Here is a 25,035-nt window from a genome sequence, read left to right as displayed (position 1 = left end):
TAGGGATCAATGTGCCCCAGACCCCAAGGTCCTCTCCAGAACACATTCTGTAAACTAAGATAGAACCATCCAGGGGAAGGTTCCTTGGGGAGGGGGGCTCATTCGAGCCTCTCATTGGGGAATTGGATAGATATGCTAATTAGTAACACCTACAATGTTATACCAGCTCTTTTGGGGTGTGCATTGTGGTGTGCATTTTGGTGCATTCGACTTGGACATAGTGCACCTAAGGATCCTTTAAATAAATACCAAGGTAAAATCCCTTTTCCCCTTCTAACCATGTTTGACTCTTGATTTTAAGACCAGGAAAAGGCATCACCACATCCACAGCTTTGCATTTGGTATCTATCACAAGACATACCTTTATCATTCACATCTGCAAAAAATTAAGAGGGAATGCAAACCTTTCACTGAAGCTTTGAGGCAGCCATTGATCACTCGTCCTCTTTTGTCCCCTAAAGGAGTAAGGGCAAAGAAGGGAGGCTGTTCTTTCAGTGAACACAAGCTATAAACTACACTCCACAACAAGGGCTTGCTAAGCAGATCTGGACAGGGCCTAGTTTTTCCCCCTGAAGATCAGAAGTAAGTCAATGGAACCGAGAACAGTCAATTACCTGAAAATGTAGCTACTTGCCTGAAAGCATGGAACATCCATGTGCCTACCCAGATCAGGCATTTGAATTAACACCTCTGGGGGCTGCTCTGTGTACTATCCCTTCAGCTGAAGCACTGCTGATCCAGGATGCTCTTTCTCATCAATGCTGCTCTGCTTTGAATAATTAAACCTATACCAGAGCAAGGACCTCAATCTTACAACAGGGCCATGCAAGCACTCGGTTCGCTTCCCCCTATTTTTGTCCCGGTAGCTGCTTTTTTGAAGAACAGTGTCACCATGAGATATAACTGAGAGAAGCTGACTGTAGAAAAGCCAGTTGTGTGCTGATCAGTGTAAGGATAGGCTTTGCCTAACCAGAGACTTGAAAACTGCTCATCTGTGCTCCAGATGAGTTTGACAAGTATCAGAGTACTTCGTGTCTGGGCACCAGGATTTAAAGTCTTCATCAGGCTAAAGAAGGATTGACAGATGCCCACTTCTGCACTACTGCTCAGTCTTCTTGGAGACTGAAGGAAATTTTCTTCTATTATTAAAGTATTGCAAAACACTCCTCTAAAACATGAAGAATATTTAAGCCATATTCTTTACTGCAGAAAAAGCAGTTATAAGAGGCTTCTTATTGCACAGGAGAACAAAGATGCACAGAGATGCTCAAAAATCAGTGGTTTATAAAAAATTCTCATTATCAGAGGATGGAAACTACCAAACATATCCTTAATAATATAACAATTCAGAACTCAGTGAAAACTTAGCTTCATTAGTCAGTCAGAACAAAGTAATAAAAAATATTCTGAGTTAGAATGGACACACAAGGATCACTGAGTCTAACACCTTTCACACAAGACAACCTAAAAACATGTATCTAAGAGTGTATGTAGGCCCTTTAGCTGTGTGGCTTCCTCCTTGGCATCAATCCTGGACAGCACGGGAAGGTTCTTGTGGAAAATATAACGATTTCTGAGGCATGCATGAATGAAGATCAAACACTTGTTGCTTAACACTGCTTCTTGCACATTCTTTTATTTGGGGGCTTACTTAAAAATAACAAGTCAAACTACAGATATACTACAAAAAAAACCACTCCTGATTGCGGTTCATGCAATTGCTCACCTTGACCCTGCATTCCAATGATTACACCTCTACCTTCTGGTAAGAAATAAAATTACAGTGACCTACGCAGTTCAGAAGAAATTAAATGTGTTCAGCTCACCAAAGCTCTGGTAAAGATATTCGAATTTTTTATTTCATCCAAGAGAAGAAAATTGAAAGATATTTTACACTAATAGTCCCCAACATGTTTCTGTTTCTTCCAGGAGCTCTCGCTCAGGATTTGACTCCAGGGCAGATACGCTGACGCAAAAGTCCACACTTTCATTTGAACCACCTTTTTAACGAGGGTGAAACTGATTCAGCTTCAACACATGGTAACAAACCACTAAGCAAGTTTTAAACGGAACTAGGCAAGACAGCACGGTCAATAAGGAACAGTGTTAAATTTTGTTCTAAATCTTATTTCCTTTAAAATACAGATAAACAAGGAAGCTGAATACCATGCAGTCAATATTTAAAATGCAAATTCTATCACTCTTCTAAAACTGTACACAGGCTTTCTCTAAACTCACACAGTGATGCTCAGTACACTTCTGAGGAGGAAATTAGGCCACAGAAAAGAACAATTATGATGACTCCATGGGGCAATTTTCTGTCACTACACTACTGCTGACATTCGCTAAGTCCTGGTTCCCCCACGTCTGAATTAAAGTACAATGGCAAGTATGAATCCCAAACTGAGCATTTACCATGTTGTACACATCAGTGGATTGCAGCCTAGGTAATTTATTTTTAATTATAAATTACCTATTAGCTCAATGTTTCCTTTAAAAAGGTCTGAGAGCATGGCAAAAAGTTTATTGTGTAATAAAAAATAAAATTCCTGGAAGTTTACATACTCAAAACAAATGTAAACCTGAAAACTCCAGTGAAGTCAGTGATGCTCTGACAAATTGATTTCTAGGACACATATGCAGTCAAGTCATTTTACTTTCCTCAGGACCATTCAGGATATCTACAGCAGAGCAGGAAACAGGAAGATAATCTTAGTATCAATCCAAAACTTCAGTCAGAAAACATTATTCCAGTTCCCTGGCATTACTGCCGTTTTGCATTGTTGAATTGGAAAAATAAAGTCTCACAAATAAATCATATTAGCATACAATTTTATTACCTTCTATTAATCTGAAGTCAATAATTTTGATATGACTAAATTAATTCTGAAATAAACAGACATTTTTAAATACATATGAAGATGATGGGCTTTAACATGAGGGTACTTGTTTGATCTGCACTCTTAATCCACATGCAGGATACATCAATCAAATATTATACATATCCTTTCATTTTACACTGGTCCATAATACAGCACAATTTCTGAAGGTGAAAGCAGGGAAGAAAGAAATCATATTTTCAAGTAGCTCTTTTATTTCAAAAGAGCATCAATGATATATTAAGCCAATGTTTCTCTCTGATTTTGACTTTACTTACAGTATATACTTTTGCAAAATATACAGCTCATCAATGATATACAAATGGTGGCCCTTTACTAAGGGCAAGTAACCAGAAAAAGAAAAAAAAAAAAAAAAGAAGTACAACAGAAAAGAAATCTACAGATTAGAAAACTCATATTTTAGAATGTTATGTCACTTCAGAGTGCCTCCAATGTTGGTAAGAAAGGTCATGCACAATGTTTCTAATGTTGTCATTAGTCCATGAGAGAAATGTCTGCGTGCTTCACAAGAACAGAAAAAGGTACAAGTCAGAAAGAAAGCAGCTTTCACCAGTTATCTCTTAGGCCTGTCTATGTCATCAATGGTAGCTAACAGCTTCTGTCTCGCCTTCTTGTTGATGTAGGTGCCCAGACAAATATTCACCAGATTGGTCAACTGCTTAGTGGAATATTCCTGGCAAACAAAAGCAGATCATGTTAGAGCAGAATAAAACACCAGACAAAGATAGAAAATTTTAAACAATGCAGACATACTCAGTGTGGATTTTATGACTGACAGAAGCATCAGTACACAAGGGAGATTTAAAGCTGTAGTTAAGTCATGTCTGGATAGTTTTCACAGTTGAGGCACAGAGAGGACAAAACTGTATTTTGCTACATGGCGGCTTATAATGGAAAATGCTTATGAATTTAAAAGTACTGGACAGAGTTCACAGAAAGTAACTCTGGGAACATGTTTATAAATCAATTTTTAATGTATTTCCCTTTCTTTGGGAGGCTTGGTGGGAAATACATATGCAAATGGTTAAGCTTTTAACACAAAAACTTTAACAAACAATGATAAATGTTGATGATCTTTTTTATTTTGATTTCCCATTTCCAATAAGCTTCTAAATGCTTCTGTCTGCAGTGTCCAAACAAGTTTGATTTCAGTACATGATAAAGGAAGAAAAAATGTCAAAAATGTGAAGAAAATAATTCTTAGCACCTGTGAAAACACATTTGCCAGTATTACCTTTATGTCTAAAACTATCCAAAACATAGCTTCCACCAATGAGTTTAAAAAAGTTTTTCCCTGTAGGTGATCAAACCCCATAGCTCACAATCTCTCTTGGGGGCTCCAGGCAATACAAGGAAAATTCTATCAAAGACATACTTTTTCCTCCATTTCTAGTGGGATTTAAAGTAATCCAAAATACAGATTTCAAGTGCTCCACTTTAAAAGACTTACTTTAAAGATGGGTATCTCCAATACCATGTGACTATTACTTACACAGACCTCTTATAATTGTTAGTTCATGCTATAGTGAAAGCATCTGAATGTTCTCAAAACACAAATACAGACGTCTCAGCAAGAAATGCTGATTAAGCATTATCAAATGAAGAAAGAAAAAGCAATAAATCTTCTCCATTGTGCCATACAACTTAGTTTAAGCAGTCTGCTCCTAAAGGCAATACAAAACCTAATGGTGTGATCCCAAAACATAATTCTTGATGATCAAGTTGTGCATTTTGGCATATTCTGAACAGCTCACAAATGCTTTCGGTTTCCCTTTGCTCTAGTTCTCTGTGTTTTTTGATACAATAGGCAGGTGTGACTGGCTCAGTCATCCTCCCCAGTCCTCAATGTTGAACCAGTTCAAGCACATACTAACTTCATATGATAAAAATGAAAATGTACATGCACACATACGTTTATATTTATACTGCTTCCTATATGGGTTTTACTGTAATGAATGAAAATATATATGCCTATATTCATTTTTAACACATGGAAGGATTGATTATTTATAGTTGTTAGCATGTTTTTATCATCATGGTGAATTTTCTCAATAGACAGGAAAAGAATGCAAATTTAACTGTTACCCTATGTTCTTTTATCCAGCATTCCATGTCATTTTCTGTCAGGTAGTATGCTTTAATGTAGGTCTCCACAAATTCCTTATCTGGAATAGGCCTAATGTCTGTTAACTTTTCTAGTTTCATTAAGAACTGTTGAAAATCCAGTTGCATCAAGGCACGTCCTTCATTGCTGCACTTCTTTACATTAGCATAACTAAAAAGAGAAACAGTGAAAAGCAAAACTTAGAAGGAAATAAAAATGAATTTTGCTTATCAAAGTTAACTTAGTCTTTTGAACATTGAAGAGGAGCAAAATTATGGTCTTAAGTCAAAAGCAGACAAGAACTTCTCTTAGGATGTCTGCTGCAGAGCTTTATTCACAGTAGTATTACACATTTTAGCCCAGTCATCAAACAGAACCCCACTGTACCCAGTGATACTTGGAAAAATCACACTCTCCCAAAAGCCACTAAAAATCATCCTACATTGAACAACTTACTATAAGTAGGTTAGAGGAAATTAAACCAATGCTCATTAGCACACTGGACAGTGGTTTCAAGTGAGCACGACCACTGGAGTCTGAAAGGTACCATGGCAGCTTTAGGAATGGTCACCAGGAGCTTGCTGAACCAAGTAGGAGCATCAAAGAAAGACACAAAGGTATTTGTTCAAAAACAGCCACAGCAAGCAGACAATAAAGGGTAGCAGCACTGGCTCATCTCTGTGAGAAGTTGATGTTTTAATGATAACTGACAGCAAACTAGGGACAGGTTAGAGGAGACAGCAGATGAGCTTAACAGCAGGGTAATACTAGCAAGGATCACAGTGGAGTGATAGGCAATAAATAAGGAAAACGATCTTTGCAGTTCTTCAAACAGATAAGGAACTACGTTTGTCAAGATCAAAGGAAATGACACTGCAATGGCCTCAAGAATGCCAGTTTCAGCTGTGTACAGGGTCTGAGGCACAGTGTCTTGAGCAACTTAATCCAGCTCATCCACCAGTTGCACCCACAAGTGACAACCCTGTCTAACTGTTTCCACTCTTCCCCTCTACCAAATATAAAACAAGCTCAGTTTTTCCATAGATTCATGAAGCTGATCCTAATTATTATACAGTCCCTAGACTATTAGGATTGATGCAAAGGAGGCAGCAGAAACATGCAGCTGGCAACTGGACACACAGCAAGGTCAGGTAAAGAATAACAAGAAATTTCTCACTTAGAGTTGGTACACAGAAAGAATTTGCAGAATGCAAAACTAACAGAGGCAAAAAGAGAGAGGACCAAGGCAAAAGTCCTCTGGAGCTTCATAGAAGACTAGATGATGATTTTCAATAGGCTCAAGAAGCCAGCAGGGAAACAGGAGAGAACACAGAACAAGGAGATAGGGAAGGACAAAATTTAAAGAAAGATATATCTGACTGCAGTGGAGGTAATTCTTCATTCAGTGAAGAGCCTGATGAAAGCAATGTCAGTTGACTGCATGACTGGATGTGAAACATCTCCTTCATGGCTTTTAACTCCATACATTCATTGAATTCAGAGATAAAAGAAGTTATGAAGGTATTCAGAGAGTCAGCTATTCAGAACACCTTCCTTCCCTTTCCAAAGTGGGAAAAGAACCTACAAGATATGTAAAAATAACAGAACCGGCCAAGAATAAGAAATTACAGGCAAATATTTGGGAGAAGACGATAATGAGTAGTTTTTACACCCTCAGAAATGGTACAGGACAAATTATATCAGCAAAGTATTCCTAGTTCACCCTGCTTAGGTGAAAGTAAAGGTCAAAGTTTCATGGTAAGTCACAAGCATGAACCTAAACTGCAGCATGGAGCAAGGCATGAGTGATGACCTTCAGAGCTAAGGATTAAATGGTTCACGTACACTAAAGCCACAAAAGATGAATGAGATGTGATGTAAGAAAAGGAAACAAGTTGAAAACAAACACAAAGGCTGAAGTAGAGGAGGTTGATAGTGACTGACTCTTACCTATTTGAAAGGTAAGAGGAACAGGGGGAGGAGAAGAGATATGGCCTTTGTTTCACTTCCTTTTATTTCATGATAAGTGAAAAATAAAATTTCAAAAAGGAAAGCTAGTTGTATAGGCTATATGTCATATGAAGGAATTGAGAAGCCAGAAGCAGGTCATGGATGGATTTAGTCATCCTGAACATGAACTGATTTCTCTAGACTGCAAAAGGATGATGGCATGAAAACAAATGGGCATGAGATAAAAAATGATGGCTTTATGGAAGCAGTGGAAGCTGATGATCCTCAATAGGCAGCCAACACTTGGAGAAGAAGGGTGTTTTGTTGAGGTCCTAATTTAGAGCAGACAGCAGGAGAGTGGGATGGAAAGAAGTAAAATAAGTAGTAGGGAGTGAACAGGGTAAAGATAACCAGGAAAGAAGCATGGAAACATATGTAGAAAGAGTGGAAGACAGCACATATTCTATGATGTAGAAGAAGTTCCAATAAGAGCCCAAACATGTACCAAGGGGACAAAACCATAAAAATAAATGCAGTGGATGAAAAGTCTGCAATACTCAGGCTACAAAATTGCATCTGAAAAGACTGGGACACTGATTAAAAGAGAGAGGGATAAGCAAGGTGTAGCAGTTCCTGACTAAGGGGCTCAAGCCTCTGTTGATCAAGCCAACTGAGATACCTCTCTGTTCTTAATGAATTTGGAAAAATCATATTCCATGGCTACTTTAAGATAACTGATTTTCTTCCTGGCAAAGATAAATGGCATCATCATAGAAGTACTGACAACTATATTTTAACTTCCTTCTTTGCTCTGCTGGGAAATGATAATTTTCATATAGAAGTTTCTTTGAAAGAGTACTGTATTTTCATATGCTTCAGTAAAACGTTCATTGTCATTCTTCAGCAGTATCTAGGAACAAGACCACCCCCTTTAGGCTCAATGCTGTACCAGACTCTGTGAAACAACTGCTAAGGAGTATTTTAAGCATAGATAATTTTTAGGGTCCCCAGAAGAACATGAACTCACAAGGACACTATAAAATTAGAATTTTTAACTCTAATAATAAACACTATAATTCTAGACATACTTACCCAAAAGCAAGACTTTCATAAATACTTACCCTTCCACAAGAGTTCTATTGGCCAAGCGTATGCAGTGCTCCCAAAGGATGTTGGAGACTGGCAATGGAATACGGACTCTCTTAGACACATCATTCAACCTCCTGTTAAATTCTTCAAATTCCTGATAAAACATAAAAGATGTTTATTCCTTTAGCATAAAATGGATCATACTCTGTACATCCAACAACAGCAACAACCAATTAGAAATGCACATGAGAGAATACTGAAAAATAAGAGCAAAGCAGAGAGGCTTAATAGGCACAAAACGTAGAGAATTTAATGTGTAAAGTAGAAAACTTAGCACTTTCTAGTGTATCACTCACAACATTACCTCAGTGACTTTTTTTAAACGAACTGCTGCTCTGTTCTCCAGAGCTGTAGTTCTCTGTGAAACTGACACCTCTGAAAATGAACCAAGTAGCTTATCCTTCAAATGCCATTTTCACTGCCTCACTCCCTACACTCATATTTAGCTTCTTTAAGTCAATATACAGCCACTGAAGAAAATCCAGTGATGATCTCTTTATCCCTCTAAATACCTGCCCCACCAGCTTTCGAAGAGAAGCTCAGAAATATTGTAACCACTTTTCATTCCTCAACCTTTCACATTAGATAATTCCTCAGTGCTTTAGAAGGAGCTGAGAGCACCCACTGAAAGAGGCCAAATCTAACAGTTTAGGACCACACTACAACTTTAGATAACAATTCCGATTAAGGGAAGGCGCCTGTTTCCACATGAATCATCAATGGCCTGGATGGATTTGAGCTGAGAAAGTGAGAAACTAGTCATAACTGAATGCAATTACTGCTACAATGATTTTGTGACTTAAATAAAGTGAAACGTAAGTCCTGTGCCAATGATTAAAGCCTTTATCATTTAAAAAAGTATCAAATGACTTCAATATCAAGCAGACTGGTAATGAACTCCTCTGTATAACTAGCAAAAGCCATTTGCAGTGCAGTCTTTTAAGATCATACTTGACCCACAGAGATTTTACTTCCAAGGCTGTTAATCTAGGGTTTTTTCCTTTTCCTTTTTTTCTTACACCCCCCCTCAAAAATTCAGTAAGTGAAGAAAATCAGAAGAGATTTTCTTCAGTAGAAGAGAATCTCAGTAACCAACTGGCATTTAACACAAATTTTCTGAAAGATTAATTTGGCAAGAAGACGCAAGGTACCACAATGTCATGCTTTAACAGGCATACAGCTCACTCTTCTGAAGATGAAGATGCCTAATGCTTCAGGATAACAAATTTCTTCAACAATCCTCTTTCCCCACTTTATCTGCTTCCAACATACTATGAATATAGAACTTTGTGTATGTGTGCACATGACTGAAAGTAGTTGATTATTACTTTAAACACTGTACTTACATTTGACGTCCCTGGAGCCCCAGTGTACACAGAAAATCACTCATTGCTTAGCAGTTATCTAAAAGCTTTTGTAGCAACCAGTGCTAGTTATAGAATAGAGAGACCAAAATTGGTTTTAAATGGTATTAGCTCTGACTGTCCTGAAGCAAATTCATCAGCAGTTGCATACTCACAAAAGGAAAAAGTTTTGCCCCAGAGACCAACTATGTTAAGGACAAACTGGTCTCAAAAAGTCACGGCAGCATAAACAAGGATAACCACAAGGGTTCCATCAAATTCAGTGCAATGATATATCCTCTGTCAAAGTCTTCCTTCTTTGCCTTGATTTTTTTTTAAGCAGAGAAGAGCTACAAAGTACGAAGGTGTTATCCAAACTGTTATTCCACACAGATATGTAGCTTATTCTGTGATTCACACTTCACACATCTTTAAAATAAAATTTTTAGTTTCTCTGAAAAGAATTAGTAATTAATATAGCATAATTAATTTGCATAATTCTACCACTGCCAGAACTTCCCTCTGAAGACTTTTAGAAACATTATTTAGGCACATATAAAAGGATGAGGAAGGGTTTGTCCCAAGAACTAGTTCTGTATGCCATAAGACGTGGCAATTGTATAATGACATCTACGGAATGCAATTGACAAGTTGGCTGAATAACTTCCCTTCCTTTTCAAATGTTAACTTCTAAATACAGCAACTTCAATCAGATACTGCATGATCATTTTTGGTGCTCAATTGACCTACAGCTCATAGGATACATCTCAAAGACAATGAGCAAAATTATTTGGAAGAGCAAATAGTGTGGTTTGGGTTTTTTTAACTATCTCCAGCTAAAGGCTATCTCTACCCACTGGATTTCTCTCAGTGTTACTCTGTTTATTACCTGTTTCTCTACCAATGTGTTGGGGTGACCTTATGATGTGCATCCCATATCGCTGCCTATTTTATTTTTTCCTGAATCTGGGGGGGAAGGGGTGGTTGTGCCTTCTCTCAGAGGATATATTTCTAAATTTGGCCAAACCGGAACAACCATTCAAGACATAGACATGAGACTCATGAAACTTTTGCGGTCACTTTCACACACCATGTAGTCAAAAAAATCATCACTGAAAACAATGCTTTAGAAGCAAGAATAATGAAAATTCTGGACAGACTTCATAGTAATTTCCCATTTGTCAGGATGATGTATTGTCCTAGCCATATCACTTTAACAGTTTTAGTGAAGTATTACAGCAATGTAGTGTTTATATAAACTCTAGCACACCATTTCCCATAAACTATTCACCTTTAAAAGAGCATCTACATATACATTGTGCTGTGACATGATTTCCTTCACATCCCATTTCACATTAGCCATGAGAAGCAGCATTTGTTCATAGTCAATGGCTTTAGCAGCAACAATCCAATAAACTGGTTTACGTAGTTCACTGGCAGTTGACACTGTCTGAAAAAGAAAAAAATAAAATTCAATGCTTTAAATTTCTGGCTAGTAGGAGCAATATATAACTATGATGTACAAGTATTTGCACCATAATGTACAAGTTTCAAATCTTCTGTATGAAAATCAGCTGTGAATTACACAATTCTGACCTGAGAATAGAACTGCTGAAGAAAAGGCTTCTTGGCAGCTGGCATCACTGCATCAAGATGAGGCTGAAGAAATTCAAACTGCTCAGCCAGAAATACCCTTTGAAAGCAAAGAAAATTTATTGTGAACTAAGTGCAACGTTTGGCATGTGTCCTTACAATTTTTACTCTACAGCTGACATATTTGGCAAAAACAATATGCAACTTTGGAAAATTTAGTGCCGAGAAGAACTGTATCAGTTGCGTGCCAGCATATCAACTAGCATTCTCAATTCTGACAATTTAAAATGTACTTGTGAACAAGAAAATACTTGAATAAAGAGACTAAGGCTTGAATATCAACAATTCATATTTCCATTTTACTGAGGATACACTGCAAAAGTCTGAGCCAAGGTCTAGTAAAGTCAGTGTCTTGGGGTGACTTTGTGATGTGCATCCCCTATCGCTGCCCCATGCCCAGAAATTCATTTTGTGTCTTTCTGTGCCTTTAAAATGAGCCTGAGAGAGGAGAGGAAAACCTGAGCAAAACTTCTTCAAAGCAGTTTGCAGCTTGTTCAAGGTCACACAGAGATAGACTTTTTTTTCAGCTCTGGCAGCAGAGCGAGAATGGGGAAGGCACCCGGCTTGGTTTTGGCCAGTTTTTCAGCTCCTTTCTCTAGAGAGAGACAGAGCGTTGAACTTTTGTTTTCCTGGGACTTTGTTTTCTTTCTTTCCTCTGCTGGACTGTTTCAACATCAGAACACATTGGGAGGAATTTCCACCAAGGCCTTGGCCCTGGAGGTGGGCTCACCACCCCGTCCCAGCTGCAAGGAGGGGGAGAGAGAGATCTACAGAAGGACCCTGAAATTTTCCCAGGTTTCTCTCAGCAGAGTGAGAGGTTTTATTATTTACCATCATTATCCTTTTCCTGTGTGTTTGTTAAATAAATAGTTTTCATCTCTTTCACTTTCTTTCGAGGAAAATTCAATTTTTCCCGAACCTGGTGGGGGAGGGGTGGTCTGTGGCCTGCCTTCTCTCAGAGGATGTATTTCTAAATTTGGCCAAACCGGAACAGTCAGTGACCAAGAGTCACGCAATTCCCGTTGCAGGACAGTCAACATCGATATTAATAAATCCATCTCAGAATTTCAAAATAACATACCTAATTTTATACTAGTGAATCTATAAAATAGAACTTGATCTCATATTCCTTCTCAGGCATAGAATTGGTTAATAACAACATAATAAGGAAATACATTTCTATCTAGCATAAATGAAAAAAATATTTTTAAAACTAACTTCTAATCTTTAAGTGTCATCTCGTATGAGGAAAAAATAATTCCTATCTGACTCTTACTATTACTCTTATCAAATAAAAATCATTTTGTAACACTTGCATTAATTCCTGGTTATAATCTCCTCTTCTCCTGTGCTGTGACATAGGTACACTTCTACCCATTGCAAAGAACATGGTAATTCAAGCCAAACCAACTTAAACTAAGAAGTTGAGTCAAGTATTTAATATAAGGTGAAAATGAACCATACAGATTAAATATTCCCATTAGAAACATTGTCCTGTTAGATTTGGCCATGTATTGCCACAAATTACTGGATCATCTGCAGTAAAATTTCATTCCTTGTGCTTGCATGTCGCTAGACCAAAGAATTAAGACTCCAGTACCTTTAATAAAGAAATTACCTTTATCACTCATATTTAAAATCACATTGAGAGATAGGAATTTTTGACCTGTCAAGAAGGCTTTGGATTGTAACCACAGTTTCTTAAACAATCAATAGCTTTCAGTGATCACAAATACAATGTGTACAGTAAACAACCTACAAGGATTCTGTGGCCACCACTCTCTCTGCCAAACCATATAGCGAATTGCCAGATGTCAAAACTACGAGGTGACTGAGATGTGGGCTTGGCACCTTCTCTTTTCTCTCTTCAGCGGCTGTGAGAGTTCCTGAAGGATCAGCAGACACCTCCTGAAACAAAGGATCAAACCAATTAAACCCCACAAAACCAGCAAGGATGGCTCCAGCTGAACAGCTTCAGATGCCAGATAAGATGAAGGAATGTTTCAAATTCTAAGGTGTAATTTAAATCAAGCCTATTTGTATTTGAACACTTTAGTAAAATAAGTGAAAAAAAATCATCTCATGTAAATCATTATCCAAGGAAAAAATAAATTAAAAGAGAAAGGCAGCAAATAATATTCTCACTACACTTTAACACCCAAACAGGCTTTACCCCAATTGCCTTTTGGGAGACTGACTTCTCACCCTTGGAGACAGCATCTTCAGTCTGACAGCACCCAGATAGAGAGACGTATCAAAGGAATGTTACTTATGCATGGGCTTTACTGTTTATATGAGCTGTGGCTAACTTAGGTAAAATACAGTTGATGTTCCCAATCAAGCCACCATTCCATGGAAACTTCTATCCTGCAGACATCTTGATGCTAGAAAGCAAGGAAATATTCACAGCAAAGGAATAGAATCTGTAGTGAGAAACAGTTTATACCAGTGCCTTGTTGCAAAATTAAAGGAAAAAAATAGAGGAAAAATTCTATCCCCACATTTAAGGAATATAAGTACAAGTACAGCTAGTAGAGGAACCACAGAAGGAAGAAATTCCCAGAGCAGGTGTACAAAGGGACACCCTCTGAAGCCTGGCTATTTCCCCAAACTGTTTCAGGCATGAAACCATGAAAATATAAAGGTAGTTCTGGCTGGCTTGGATTAATTATTCATACCATGCTTATACACAGCCCACAAGAAGATGAGAAATGCTACAAAGTAAAGGTAATACCGCACCCAGAACAGGTAAGAAGACAGGCAGGATTTGGCACTGATTTAATCAGAGCCTTTCAAGACCCTGGGGATAGAAACTGTGGCCAGAGTCTACAGTCTATGGATGCTACAACGTATCAGCCTGTATGTACGGAATGAAAACAAGTAACAGTAACACAGCCACAAAGTAGTGGAAAAAATAACTTTTACAAAAGTAAAATCAGCGGCCTAACATGGCTGCAGTAAACAGTGTATAAATAACCAACCAAGAGGATAACAATAATGCTTAAACATAATATTTACGGTTGGACTCAAAAAAAAAAAATTAATGGAATTCTGAAATCGCTGTTAAAAAATGGAAAAAGATAAAGCCAAAAACAACATTATGAAAAAAAGCAGCTTTCAAGTTTTTGAATTTTGTTTGTTTCAACTAGAGATAGAAATAAAAATAGAAGAAATTGCAGTGAAGTAACTAAGGAAGGAGGGAGAAAAATAGACTCAAGCTAACCACAACAGTAGCCATTAATTTCTTCTGGGCTTCACAGCAGAGAACAACTGTGAAGAGTGACCTGAAAGAGAGTACTTGCTATTCAAACAGGTTTTTTCCAGACACTTTTGCTTAAGGAGAAGAGGAGAGCAGTGAGCACCTGAAGCACTGGTGGAACTTAGTAGTGGTGTCACTCATTCTATATGTCAGGATTCAGACAAAGAGGAGTATTTCACTGCAGACTTTGAAATGCCAAGAGAAAAAGTATTGCACATATGATCAGGTGAAAACTGGAAAACCAACAGGGCGGTTATTCTGATAGCAAAATATCAGACAGACCCATTGTGGTTGTATTACAGCAATTAAAGGTAGGGCAGGTGAAAATTGATTATGTCAAATGTGTAAGGACCTGGTGAGAATTTAAATTATACAGGATGAGCAGAAAGATCAAAACTTTGCTGCTATAGACAAAGCAGCACCAGAATGTGTTTACTGCTTGGACAAAAGCCAAACCAAAAGTGACATTAAGAATATAAGACAACTGAGAAGATAATAGCATCCAAGCTGTTAAAAGTGGTTTGAGGTGTGGAGGAACAAAAATTCACAAGTTCCACTTTAACTCTCTCGAATTTTATTTGGCAGTTTCCTCCCGTGGTGTGACAGCCCAAGGCAATAGGGAGGTGGATTTGCTAAATCAGAAGGGCTCTTTCAGTTCTGCATCTCCAGAGACGTCAAACACAAGCATAAAAATGGGCTACAGCAGATGGAACAATGCACAGTCTGGGAAGGCAGAGTTCTCACTAAGAAGGGTGAGGAAGTACCTTCGGACTTATAAAAAATATATTGTAATAAAGTTACAGACATAAAAAGCAAAGAAAGCAGGGAACCTTGATGGTTCCCCACAGAAATTTTGACATTAAAAACAAGGACTGCTAACTGACCAATACCATCAAGACATCATTTGTAGCAGTAAAAGATCTCACAGAAATACATCAATGAGCAGAAGATAAAACTTCTAAAAGAAGCTTATGGGAAATGCAATCAGATACAGTTGCACTGAGCACAGGAACTAAAGGCTAGCTATAATGTTATGTTATTTGAAAAATTAATTTTCTTTGCTCTGATCTGTGTTCACATTCAGCCAGATAAACTTGGAATTAAACTGACTAGATGCTTCACAGTACTATGAAGTTTGCATTCTGCTGAGTCTATCAGAATGGATAAGCAAGCCAAAAGGCCTGGATATTTGCTAAAGCTCATGTAACCTCTTTCAGAGAACTCGAAGGTACTTCCTGAGCACATCCACATGTTTACTGCAGATAGGCAATGACATCTAACCATCTAGCCACAACAATCAATTCTCTGAAAGCATTAACTAAGCCAAAGACCATACTGATTAACTATTAAAATTCCTTCTTTATCTGTCCTCTCTTTTTCTTTTTACACTTCATTCCATTCTCAAAAACCCAAATCAAAACAAAAACAAAAAAAAAAACACAAAAAAAAAAAAACAACACCAAAACCAAACCAAAACACAAACAAACAAAGATGTTTTGAAGTGTTTACACAAGACAAAAATAGCCAAACCCACAGCCCACCAAGCAATGCTTATCCTTAGGAGAGACAGTGAGTGACAGAGCTAGGGGAAGAGTATCAGTACTAAACATTTAAGAAGTTTGCTTTCTTTCAAAGACTAATTACAAATTATGTAAAAACCGAATATTATAAAGACTTCATTTTGTATTTATCGCACTTCAAAGTTGCCTGCCACTTTGGACACATTTTAAACATTTTTTTCTTCCTTTCTGCTTCCCATGAAGGTAAGTAACTAATGAATCTTTTAAAAGCCAAAATTGTGTTGTGTCTGAAGAACACAAAAGGTACATGAGAACTGGCTAAATCAAAGATATGCTAGCTTCAACTAGGGAGTCAAACTCTTGTTCAAATATCATGGCCAAACAGCACGAGCATTTCATTCTCTTAATTTGTTCTAAAAAGCAGGCACAGCAAAAAAGAAAACAGCCAGTGCGCCAATACCCCAAAAAAGCACAAGATCACTCTGAAAGGGCCTTAGTGATGCAGGTGTTTTTTCCTCCTGCCTTCATTAACAGAAGTGATCAAAAGACTGAAAGCAGAAAATAAAGGGGCAAAACATCCAGGCTGGAACAGGAAATAAGGCTACAGATTATTTAAAGAAATCAGATGTTTTATAGCATAGTGGACTTGTTAAAGTTAACCCTTCCAGTAATGAAGAAAATCTGGAAGAAAATGTCTGTTACCAGAGTTTCCCTTTGTGTACCACAGCAAACAATTATGAGAACTGTAAAACTGCCAGCCTCAAGCGGAAGAGGAGAGGAGTAGAAACCAGAAAACTAAATAGCAGCCAGCCAAACTTTAATTTCAAGAAATGTCAAGTTACACTGAGAACATATTGTAGCACCCAGTATTAAGCATGTAGAGAGCAATACTAAAGCAGAATAAACTTGCTTAGCTTTTCCCTGCATCAGACTAGTAGGTCTTGCTGATCCAGCAGAACTGATATGTCAAAGACATATCACAGCCCACACAACATCCTTGTAAGAAAACTGGACAAAATAGATTTAATAAAATAATTTCAAAGTACACATGGAACTGATGCAAACTACAAGGTGCTCTTTTCCTTCCTTGCCAAAGAGGAAAAAAACCAAAGTGTTAAAAAAAAATTTAAAAGAATTATTAAAAGCGCCAGACTTATCTGAACAATAACCCAATGAACTGTAGCAGGCACAGCAGGACAGGTTAACCAGCACTGTCTGCAGACACCTTACAGCAGGTCTTGCATATTAAATTTTCTCTAGTCTTAGTTTAATTTCCTCATACTGTCATAGGAAAAGAACCGAGTTTTGTAATGCTATACACGATAGGCATACCCAACTAGCAATTATTTATAAAAGCTGCTTTGCTATAAAGGCCTGAAAATATCAGGATGAAGCATTAAAGCAGGCTTATAACTGCTTTGCCTATTTAAGGGTTGCTAATAACAGTAGTGTGAGCTACAGTGTGTGCTTTGCAAAGTATCTTTGCACGATACCTACAGTTGAATTAAAATTCTCCTGGAACATGTTTTTACAACAGAAAGGTATGTGTTAGCAAATAACAGGTATCAGATGAACGGGAGCATGATACTGTTTAATTGCTGGGTATTTCACTTTATCATTTAATTGTTTACTCCCAAAAAGGAAATTTTAAATGAACAGGTAGAAAAATAAAATCTATCTGTTTAAGGAACAGCCTCTCCTTCAATCCCTTCCTCTAAAAATGTCATCTGTAACAAGAGAACATTTTCATCTCAAGTTTGGCTGAACTCAGTGGTAAATCTCTGTTAAGCCTTCCATCTCAATGGGAAGAGGAGACTATAAAATAATTACCTAAATTAGAAGTATAAACTGTATCAGGTAATTATCTGAGTTAAAAATTTGACATTCAGTTTGCAAGAGAGACATTTTTAAAGGCCTGATCTCATCATGAGAACAGAAACACTTATTTCAGTTATTAGAAATAAAGAACTTATACGTGAAGTAACTGATTATCTGCCAGTTATGGTGAAATAGCTGACAGTTAATTAATCATGCACTTTCACTAACTTTAAACAAAATACTGTAAACTCCACAACCTGTCCCCAGCACACAAAGTGCTGCAGACCACACTCATAACCAATAATCTTTTAAAACTGCACTTCTTCTGGCCTAATACTTTTTGCACAAGATTCCAGTTTTAGAATCGTTGTGATTTAATATACATACACAATAGCAAAAATTTTAGGTTTGATTTTGTAATAACTCTAAATGTTACTGAAGAAATTCTGATCTTAAAGGAGTCAGTGGTGTCCAAAAAGCATGGACAAAAGGGTACTATCTGAAAAGGTTCTGGCAGCAGAACAGTCTACAGCACCTGTGACATACCAACACTGTTACCAAGAACTTGATGTGTGCTGATGGATGAGGAAAAGCAGACTAACCCCAAATGTTTACATAAAACAGGCTAGCTCTATCATCACTGTTTATAAAACTGTAATTAATAGTTTTTGTAATATCACAAGCATAGACTACAAGAAAACAAACTGATCAAAGAAAACATAACTCCTTATTGTATTCAAAAGCTGTCTGAAAATAAGTTCAACTAAATCCAAGTAGACACTTAATATATAAGAATTTTTTATCACAAGAAATGCACTGAAGGCTTTTTTCCTCCCCTTTGAGCTTACACATCCCTAACTCTTCTTGAAACTGAATGCTAAAAATTATAGGTAGGGCCAGTTGCAAAAGTACACTGCTTTAAAGGTAAAAGTACATCTTGAATATGTTGTAAACGTGTTAAGATTTTAAAATGGTACTTTACAATACTCCTACTATGTTTTAAGTTGCAAGATGAGTATTTTCTTACTGAGGGGCACAAAACTTACCAAGCAGGTAATCTTGCCTCAACCTCAGGAAAGTAAATCAAACATAAACAATGTCAGCTACTACAATGATCGCCACTCTACAGACTTTAAGAAAGCAGATCTTTAAAAAACCAAGCAACAAACCATCTGGAGAAATAATGCTTCTAATATTCCATTATTTTCAATCCTTTCCATGCAAGTGATATCTTTATAGCATTATTGAAGAGCCATAAAAGGGATCCCCAAGCTTCCCAACCCTTACAGCACACACATTTCACACTGTCCCCAGGGTTGAATTGATCAGCATTGCCTCACAGCAGACATGGGTGTGGATCCTCCGTGTTCTTTGTCACAAAAAAAAAGCATGTCCTAAACCTCAGCTGGGTCAGTCCCACTGACTTCAGTAAAAGAGTTCAATAAAGTTTGCACTGAAACTTCTGGGATCTTTGCATTTCTTCTGTTTTTTAATGTTCAAAGTTAAATGGCAGACTTTTTGCATAAAAAATTACAAGAATTTGGAAAGTTTATTTACTATCTTGTCTCAACCAATGTAACAATGCGTCTATCAGGAACCACTGTGTGCTGACAGACAACTGAGAAAATGAGTCATTAATTACATCCTAAAAAAATAAATGTCAAATGAGACTCCACAGAAAAGCACACACAGAGGCAGCCTTAGGAACCTGAACCACAACCTTGCAAAAAACCCACATAAGCTGGTCTCATCTGCTCATACACATTTTTACTGCAGCATTTTCTTGTCAAAGAAAGTTTCTCAGGAAGAGCTGCTGCTGGTTCCCAGGTGCTCAGCTGTGACTCTGTGGGCACCTGCACTCCTCTGGAACCAGCCCATTTTGGGTGCCCAGCAAGAAGAGTCTGAAGTGACTAAAATGAGATGTCTGCAGAGACTGCTTAAAGAGAGACCAAGCAATTGCCAAAATCCAGAAAACGTATCCAATTAAATAAGCTCAAAAACTTCAGTAAATTATTCCAGTCTACTTGATAATACAGTCAAGTAAACAAAAAAAAAAAAGATGTATGAAGAACTCTAAATGAATAATGTGAGGAAGGAAAACACCTGCAGAAGTCCTAGCATAATTTCAAAGTGCTTGTCATGTCAGAACTTTGTATACAGAGAGTTCTCTTCCCTTGACAAGCAATTCATACAACACCTTAAAAACTGTCATTATGTACATTTAGAAATCTCTTTTAAATAGAGGAAAGAGCAAACTCACAAACTGTGTTTTCTTCTTTTTTTCTTCAGGTTTTTTTTTTCCTTTTAAGCAGCAGGAGACCAAGCATGGATTAGAAACATTGCACAAGTTATCTTTAGCCAAATAAAACCTCACCAAGAATCACAGCTACGATTTCACTGAGGACCTTAACTACGCCCTTTAGGAGCTGCCTCCTGTGCTAGGCACAGCCACGTCAGGTCAACAATTCCACAGCCAAGACTCTCCAGAGCTTGCCATTAGTATTTTGCCAAACCATATGTAACAGGGCACCAGTCCACAGTAGGTAATGAAGGACAGTGATGTGACATTTTAAGTAAAACCAAACTGTTTGTTTCCAGCACTGGGACTAATGTAGCTGAATTGTACCATTTCACAGGATCAAAGAGTCAAAGCCAAAATGGGATGGGAAGTCAGGCATGAAGAAAAAAAATTATTCCTACCAATCTTTATCTTATTTGTACAGCTGAAAAATCTTCATTTTCCATCTCTGCACCATCAGTCTCTAACCTGACACTGCCAAAAGACACATACTTTCTGGGGAAAGAGTCCAAAAGGCAAAGACAGATTCTAAGATACAGTGACCAATACTACTTTATATCAGCAGTTCCTCCCATCTACTCTTCTATACATTGCATTGCAATGCTTAGATACTTTATTACATTGATTTATTTTCTACTGCTGTAAAACACAGTAACTCTAAGAAACTCCATTCTAAATTCCAGTTTTGCTTGAGGAAACCTGTTTGCAATGAATTATTTATGAGCATTCCATGGCTATTTGCCCCCCAAATCTCTCTTTGCAGCAATATCACTCAAAGCAGCTATTTACATTCACAGGACATTCACAAACAACACCTAAGCAATGGCAGTATTACAATTACATTACATTTTGTGAAGATAAGGAAGCTGCTTAAAAACTGACAAAGCAAGGAATCAGAAGTAGGTATTTTCCTTCCAAAGCACGAATTACCACAACAAACTGATCACACAACAAACTGATGCCTTCTACCCGGGGGCTCACAGGTCTCAGTGAACTAACATGGACATCACTATTGTATAAAAACACATTCCTGTTAGAAATGACAAACACAAGGACATAATGTGTGTAGGTACCCCTACATACCTGACTCAGAAACTGCCAGTGAGGAGATATAAGCAACTCAAAACAGGGGCTTGTTTTGGTGTATTTAGCCTAATCTAAACCACATCTGAGTGAGGCTGAAAGAACAGCATTTCTTTGTCCCCTTTTCACTCTTTCTGTGTTTTCTTTTTAATGCAATCTGCTTATATGAATGAGTAGAGTGTTTGAAGAGTGCTACTTTTGGAGGATCCAGAAGTAACTATTAAATGACTAACTCTGAAGCTGCTGCATAGCAGAAATCTGTATGAAAGCTTTGTGCTAGCTGTGGAAAGACCTGACTATGAAGTTCTGATACACATATGAAGTTCAGTACAGTGTAGCCAAATAAATCTTTTAAAGTCATACTGTTCTCTTAACTCTCAGACATGAAACTGTACCCCAACCTGCTTTAAAAAAAATATTTCTAGTTTTTTATTTTTTATACTTTTGATTTAGCCTAAAGGGATGTCTTTAAGGCAAAGACAAGTAGGTTATACACAGAAAACTGCTTACTCAATCACTGTAAGCTGTCAGCACACTTCCACATAACTTACTATAACAAAGCAAATAAAGTTCTGCTAATTCATAGGCCTGTTTTCTTTTTTTAAATTAAGCCTATTTATTTATCAAAAGAAATTTCAGATCATACTTAAACCAGGAGCTGTATTAGCAGTGCAGAGATTTTAAAAAGAGCCATAATTGGACTTCATTATTATTAAATTTGTAACACTTTGAAATTGGAAGCATATCTAAAGCAGTAGAGTTTTAAGAACCTGCTTGCTCCATTAAGTCCTTTCATCATTGCCATCATAAAGTACTTCATAACTGACATTTTGATTACATCATACAGAACATCCAAATTTTTTAAAAAGTCCAAATTAAAAATGCTTTTGTATCACAATTACAACCAGCAGGGGCAGATTTACTACCAACTGAAGTGGTTTGGTCATTGCTTTTTGTTTGGGAGGTTTTGTTTACTATAATGTGGTTTATCATTTATCAGTGTAGGAGAGACATACTGACATTGAATAGTATGTATCACAGCTGAGGGGTCACAGTATTGCCTTGCAAAGAAGTTAACAGGACTAAACACATGTTCACATCTCAGCTATTTCCTGTTCACTGTCTAAAACATTAATCTAAACTGCAGGAGGACTTGCTGCAGTTATTAAAGTACATTTGGTTTTGCTGTGAAGTTTTTGCTATGAAGTTTTAGACTGCAAAACAGTGGAGAAGTGATTCAGCTATAGTTGAATACTGCTCAGCGGGGACAAGGACCCCCAGCAGAAGCAGGAGGCACATGATGCATGGGAAGGGATGGATGGAAGTAGAGGAAGTGCTTTAAATTGCTGCAGCCTTTTGCACACTGGCTACAAGTCAGAAATTTGACTTAGTGCCTCAGTGGTCCAAATAAAAACCAGACTTACTTCTTTTCCAAGTATGGTTAGTATGCTGTAAGCACAGTATATGCTAAAGGACAGAAACCTCTTGCACTGTAATAATGGGAAAATAGAGCAGCTCCATAAGGAGTTACAGGGAATGCCTCCAATCAACCTCCATACTCTTCATACTGAACATGCTACAAAAATGCAAGAAAGAACACTTAGTGCTTTAACTTGCCAGAAGCGGAACTCCTACTCCACATCGATTTTTCCTTCACAAAGGAAGCTTAAAATTCAGCTGAATAACAATAAAATAGTATTCTACAAAAAAGGTATCTGGTATAAACTAGATAGCATTAACTCAATCTCAAACAGAAACTCCCAGAATTCTACACAAAGCTGGAGGGGGTGGCCACTAAATCCTCCAATTATTCTTCTAACTCCTGACAATAAATATTGAGTTAAGAGGCCTTCATCCACTGATATCTCAAAAAAAGGAACGAACAAAGTCCAAGAGGAAAGCTAAAAATGATCCAGTCTAAATTACTGAAGAGTCTGGACATAGATCATGTAGTTCAACCTTCACAGACACTGACAGATTTGTGAAATTATTCTGATCTACATGCAAGTCTGGCTGAGCTTTGGTCACAGATTCAGTATTGTCAGATTCAGACTATCTTTATGGAAATAAAATATTGATGCTGCCATCAGGAACTGCAATGTGACAGAAATGAAGCCCTTGATAAAGGTACCATGGAGAGAAGACAAGGCAACAACCTTAAATTCCCAACAGGCCAGGGGACTGAATGCCACAACGCAAACATGAATACTTTCAGAAAGCAATTTACAAAAATCTAAAGTAAGATAGGAGAATCCCTTGAGCAGTTCAGAACTGTCCATACAGTCTTGAGAAACACCCTTTTTATGGCACAATGAAAATGAACCTTGACTTCCACAAACTCTTAAAAATAAGCAAACAGTAAACAAAAATACCTGGAACACTTTTACTTCCTCATAAATCAAAAAGTGAAAAATTTCCATTTATAGTATAAGATTAGCATAATTTTGTAAGATATTAATAAATTTCATGGAATGTCTTTAAGTTAATAGCAGTTAGCTAAGATTTCTTTCTTCTTTCGAATCTCACATTGTATATAGCTATTAATTTCAATTGTCAATAACATTATCTGTTACAGTACTATTAGTGATTGAGGAAGAAAACAAACTGCTGTTATTTTTCCATTTCACTCCTAGAAATGTTTCTTTTGTTTTTTAATCATTTTAACTGCTAAAAAAATGAAGTCTGTAAAGCAGTCAGGAACCATCACTATAGAGACATTTTAAAAATTAATTCCATAACTTTCCACTTTTCCATAATCTTTAACTGATTCATTTGCAAGTTCTTTCTAGAATTATTTTTTCTTTCTGCATACACTGCCTTTGAGAAGAATATCAAGAAGCCGTTCTCTGTTTTACAGAGGCCTAGGGTTATTAGTTATCGCATGCTCCCTCTACTGACTGTGTAAGAAATGGCCCCCAAACCCTCTAAGATGCTTCTCTGTGAGAACAGTTTATGATTCGATATAATGCTTCAAGGAATTAAAAAAGCATAAAGTAAATTTCTGTGGAGTGTCAAATCCTTGTGCAAGTCAGAGTAGAACATCTTTTTCTTCCTTCTAAGATAGAAGCCTCAGAAAATAAAACCTCCCTGTAGCATCCATGGTATTAACTACTATACAAGCCATTTATGATACCCTTAGGAAACTTCTTCACAATGTTTCAAAGGTTTTATATTTAGGTGGAATATAAGAACTTCAAACTTCCATTTCTGGTGTAGATTTTAGCAATATTTTTTCTTATAATCTGTTGTTCAGTTGAATCCACAAAAACTACCTACAGTCTCCTTTACCATCCTCCTGTGAAGGACAGTAATCTACTGCCAGTGTGACACAAGCACCATATTTACTCTTCACATTCTGAAAATAAATCACGAAATGACTGATGGGATATAATGTAAAAAATACATCAGGGAAAGTTCCCCAAAATTAAGGAAGGACTTGGTATACTACCTCTATTATCTTGAAAAGCAAATAATCTTCAGGATAGCTTACTGTTTTGCTATTCTTTAACTGAAGAAAAATGAGTCATCTATTTCTTTTTATAAAATGTGTTTTACTAAGGATAATACTGAATGACTCTCTTTATTACATGAACCACAACAGAAGATTTAAATACAGAATTTCATTGTTACATTTAGCAAAATCTATTTAATTAGTTTTGTTGCACATTAGAAACAAGTGATTTCATACAATAATGACCTCTACATCATGAAACTAAGCCTTTGTTATTAGACACTGAATGTGAAAAGAGAAAAAAAAAATCAAAAAGCCATGATGAAATATAATTCCTGAATGTTGTACACAGACGTCTATCCCACTGAGCATTAACAAAATCCAGGTACTTACCAGATCAATCAGACTCTCCTGGATTCTGTTCAGTGTGGTGCGTAATCTGCTGCTACTGAGGCCCAGTCCCGTTGATTCAAACTGGAAGACATACATTCTACTTAAGCTGGGAA

At 37.1% G+C, this 25,035-nt stretch overlaps 1 protein-coding gene across 1 annotated transcript in view; it reads right to left on the bottom strand.

Annotated features, from left to right (window-relative positions):
- Nucleotides 1-1,620: 1,620 nt before the first annotated feature.
- Nucleotides 1,621-25,035, bottom strand: part of VPS50 (VPS50 subunit of EARP/GARPII complex) — an 86,110-nt gene continuing 62,695 nt past the window's right edge. Inside the window, exons 22-28 of the mRNA XM_069006834.1 lie at nucleotides 24,923-25,003; nucleotides 12,859-13,007; nucleotides 11,043-11,139; nucleotides 10,738-10,896; nucleotides 8,076-8,197; nucleotides 4,986-5,175; nucleotides 1,621-3,573 (exon numbers count right to left, since the gene is read on the bottom strand). Of these exons, the coding sequence (XP_068862935.1) occupies nucleotides 3,454-3,573; nucleotides 4,986-5,175; nucleotides 8,076-8,197; nucleotides 10,738-10,896; nucleotides 11,043-11,139; nucleotides 12,859-13,007; nucleotides 24,923-25,003 (918 nt within the window). The 3' untranslated portion in view covers nucleotides 1,621-3,453. The remainder of the gene's footprint in view (nucleotides 3,574-4,985; nucleotides 5,176-8,075; nucleotides 8,198-10,737; nucleotides 10,897-11,042; nucleotides 11,140-12,858; nucleotides 13,008-24,922; nucleotides 25,004-25,035) is intronic.

This window comes from Aphelocoma coerulescens, chromosome 2, assembly GCF_041296385.1.
Source record: "Aphelocoma coerulescens isolate FSJ_1873_10779 chromosome 2, UR_Acoe_1.0, whole genome shotgun sequence".
Classification (NCBI taxonomy): Eukaryota; Metazoa; Chordata; class Aves; order Passeriformes; family Corvidae; genus Aphelocoma; species Aphelocoma coerulescens.
The sequence above is the reverse complement of the archived record's forward strand: the minus strand, read 5'-3'. Positions and strand labels throughout refer to the sequence as shown.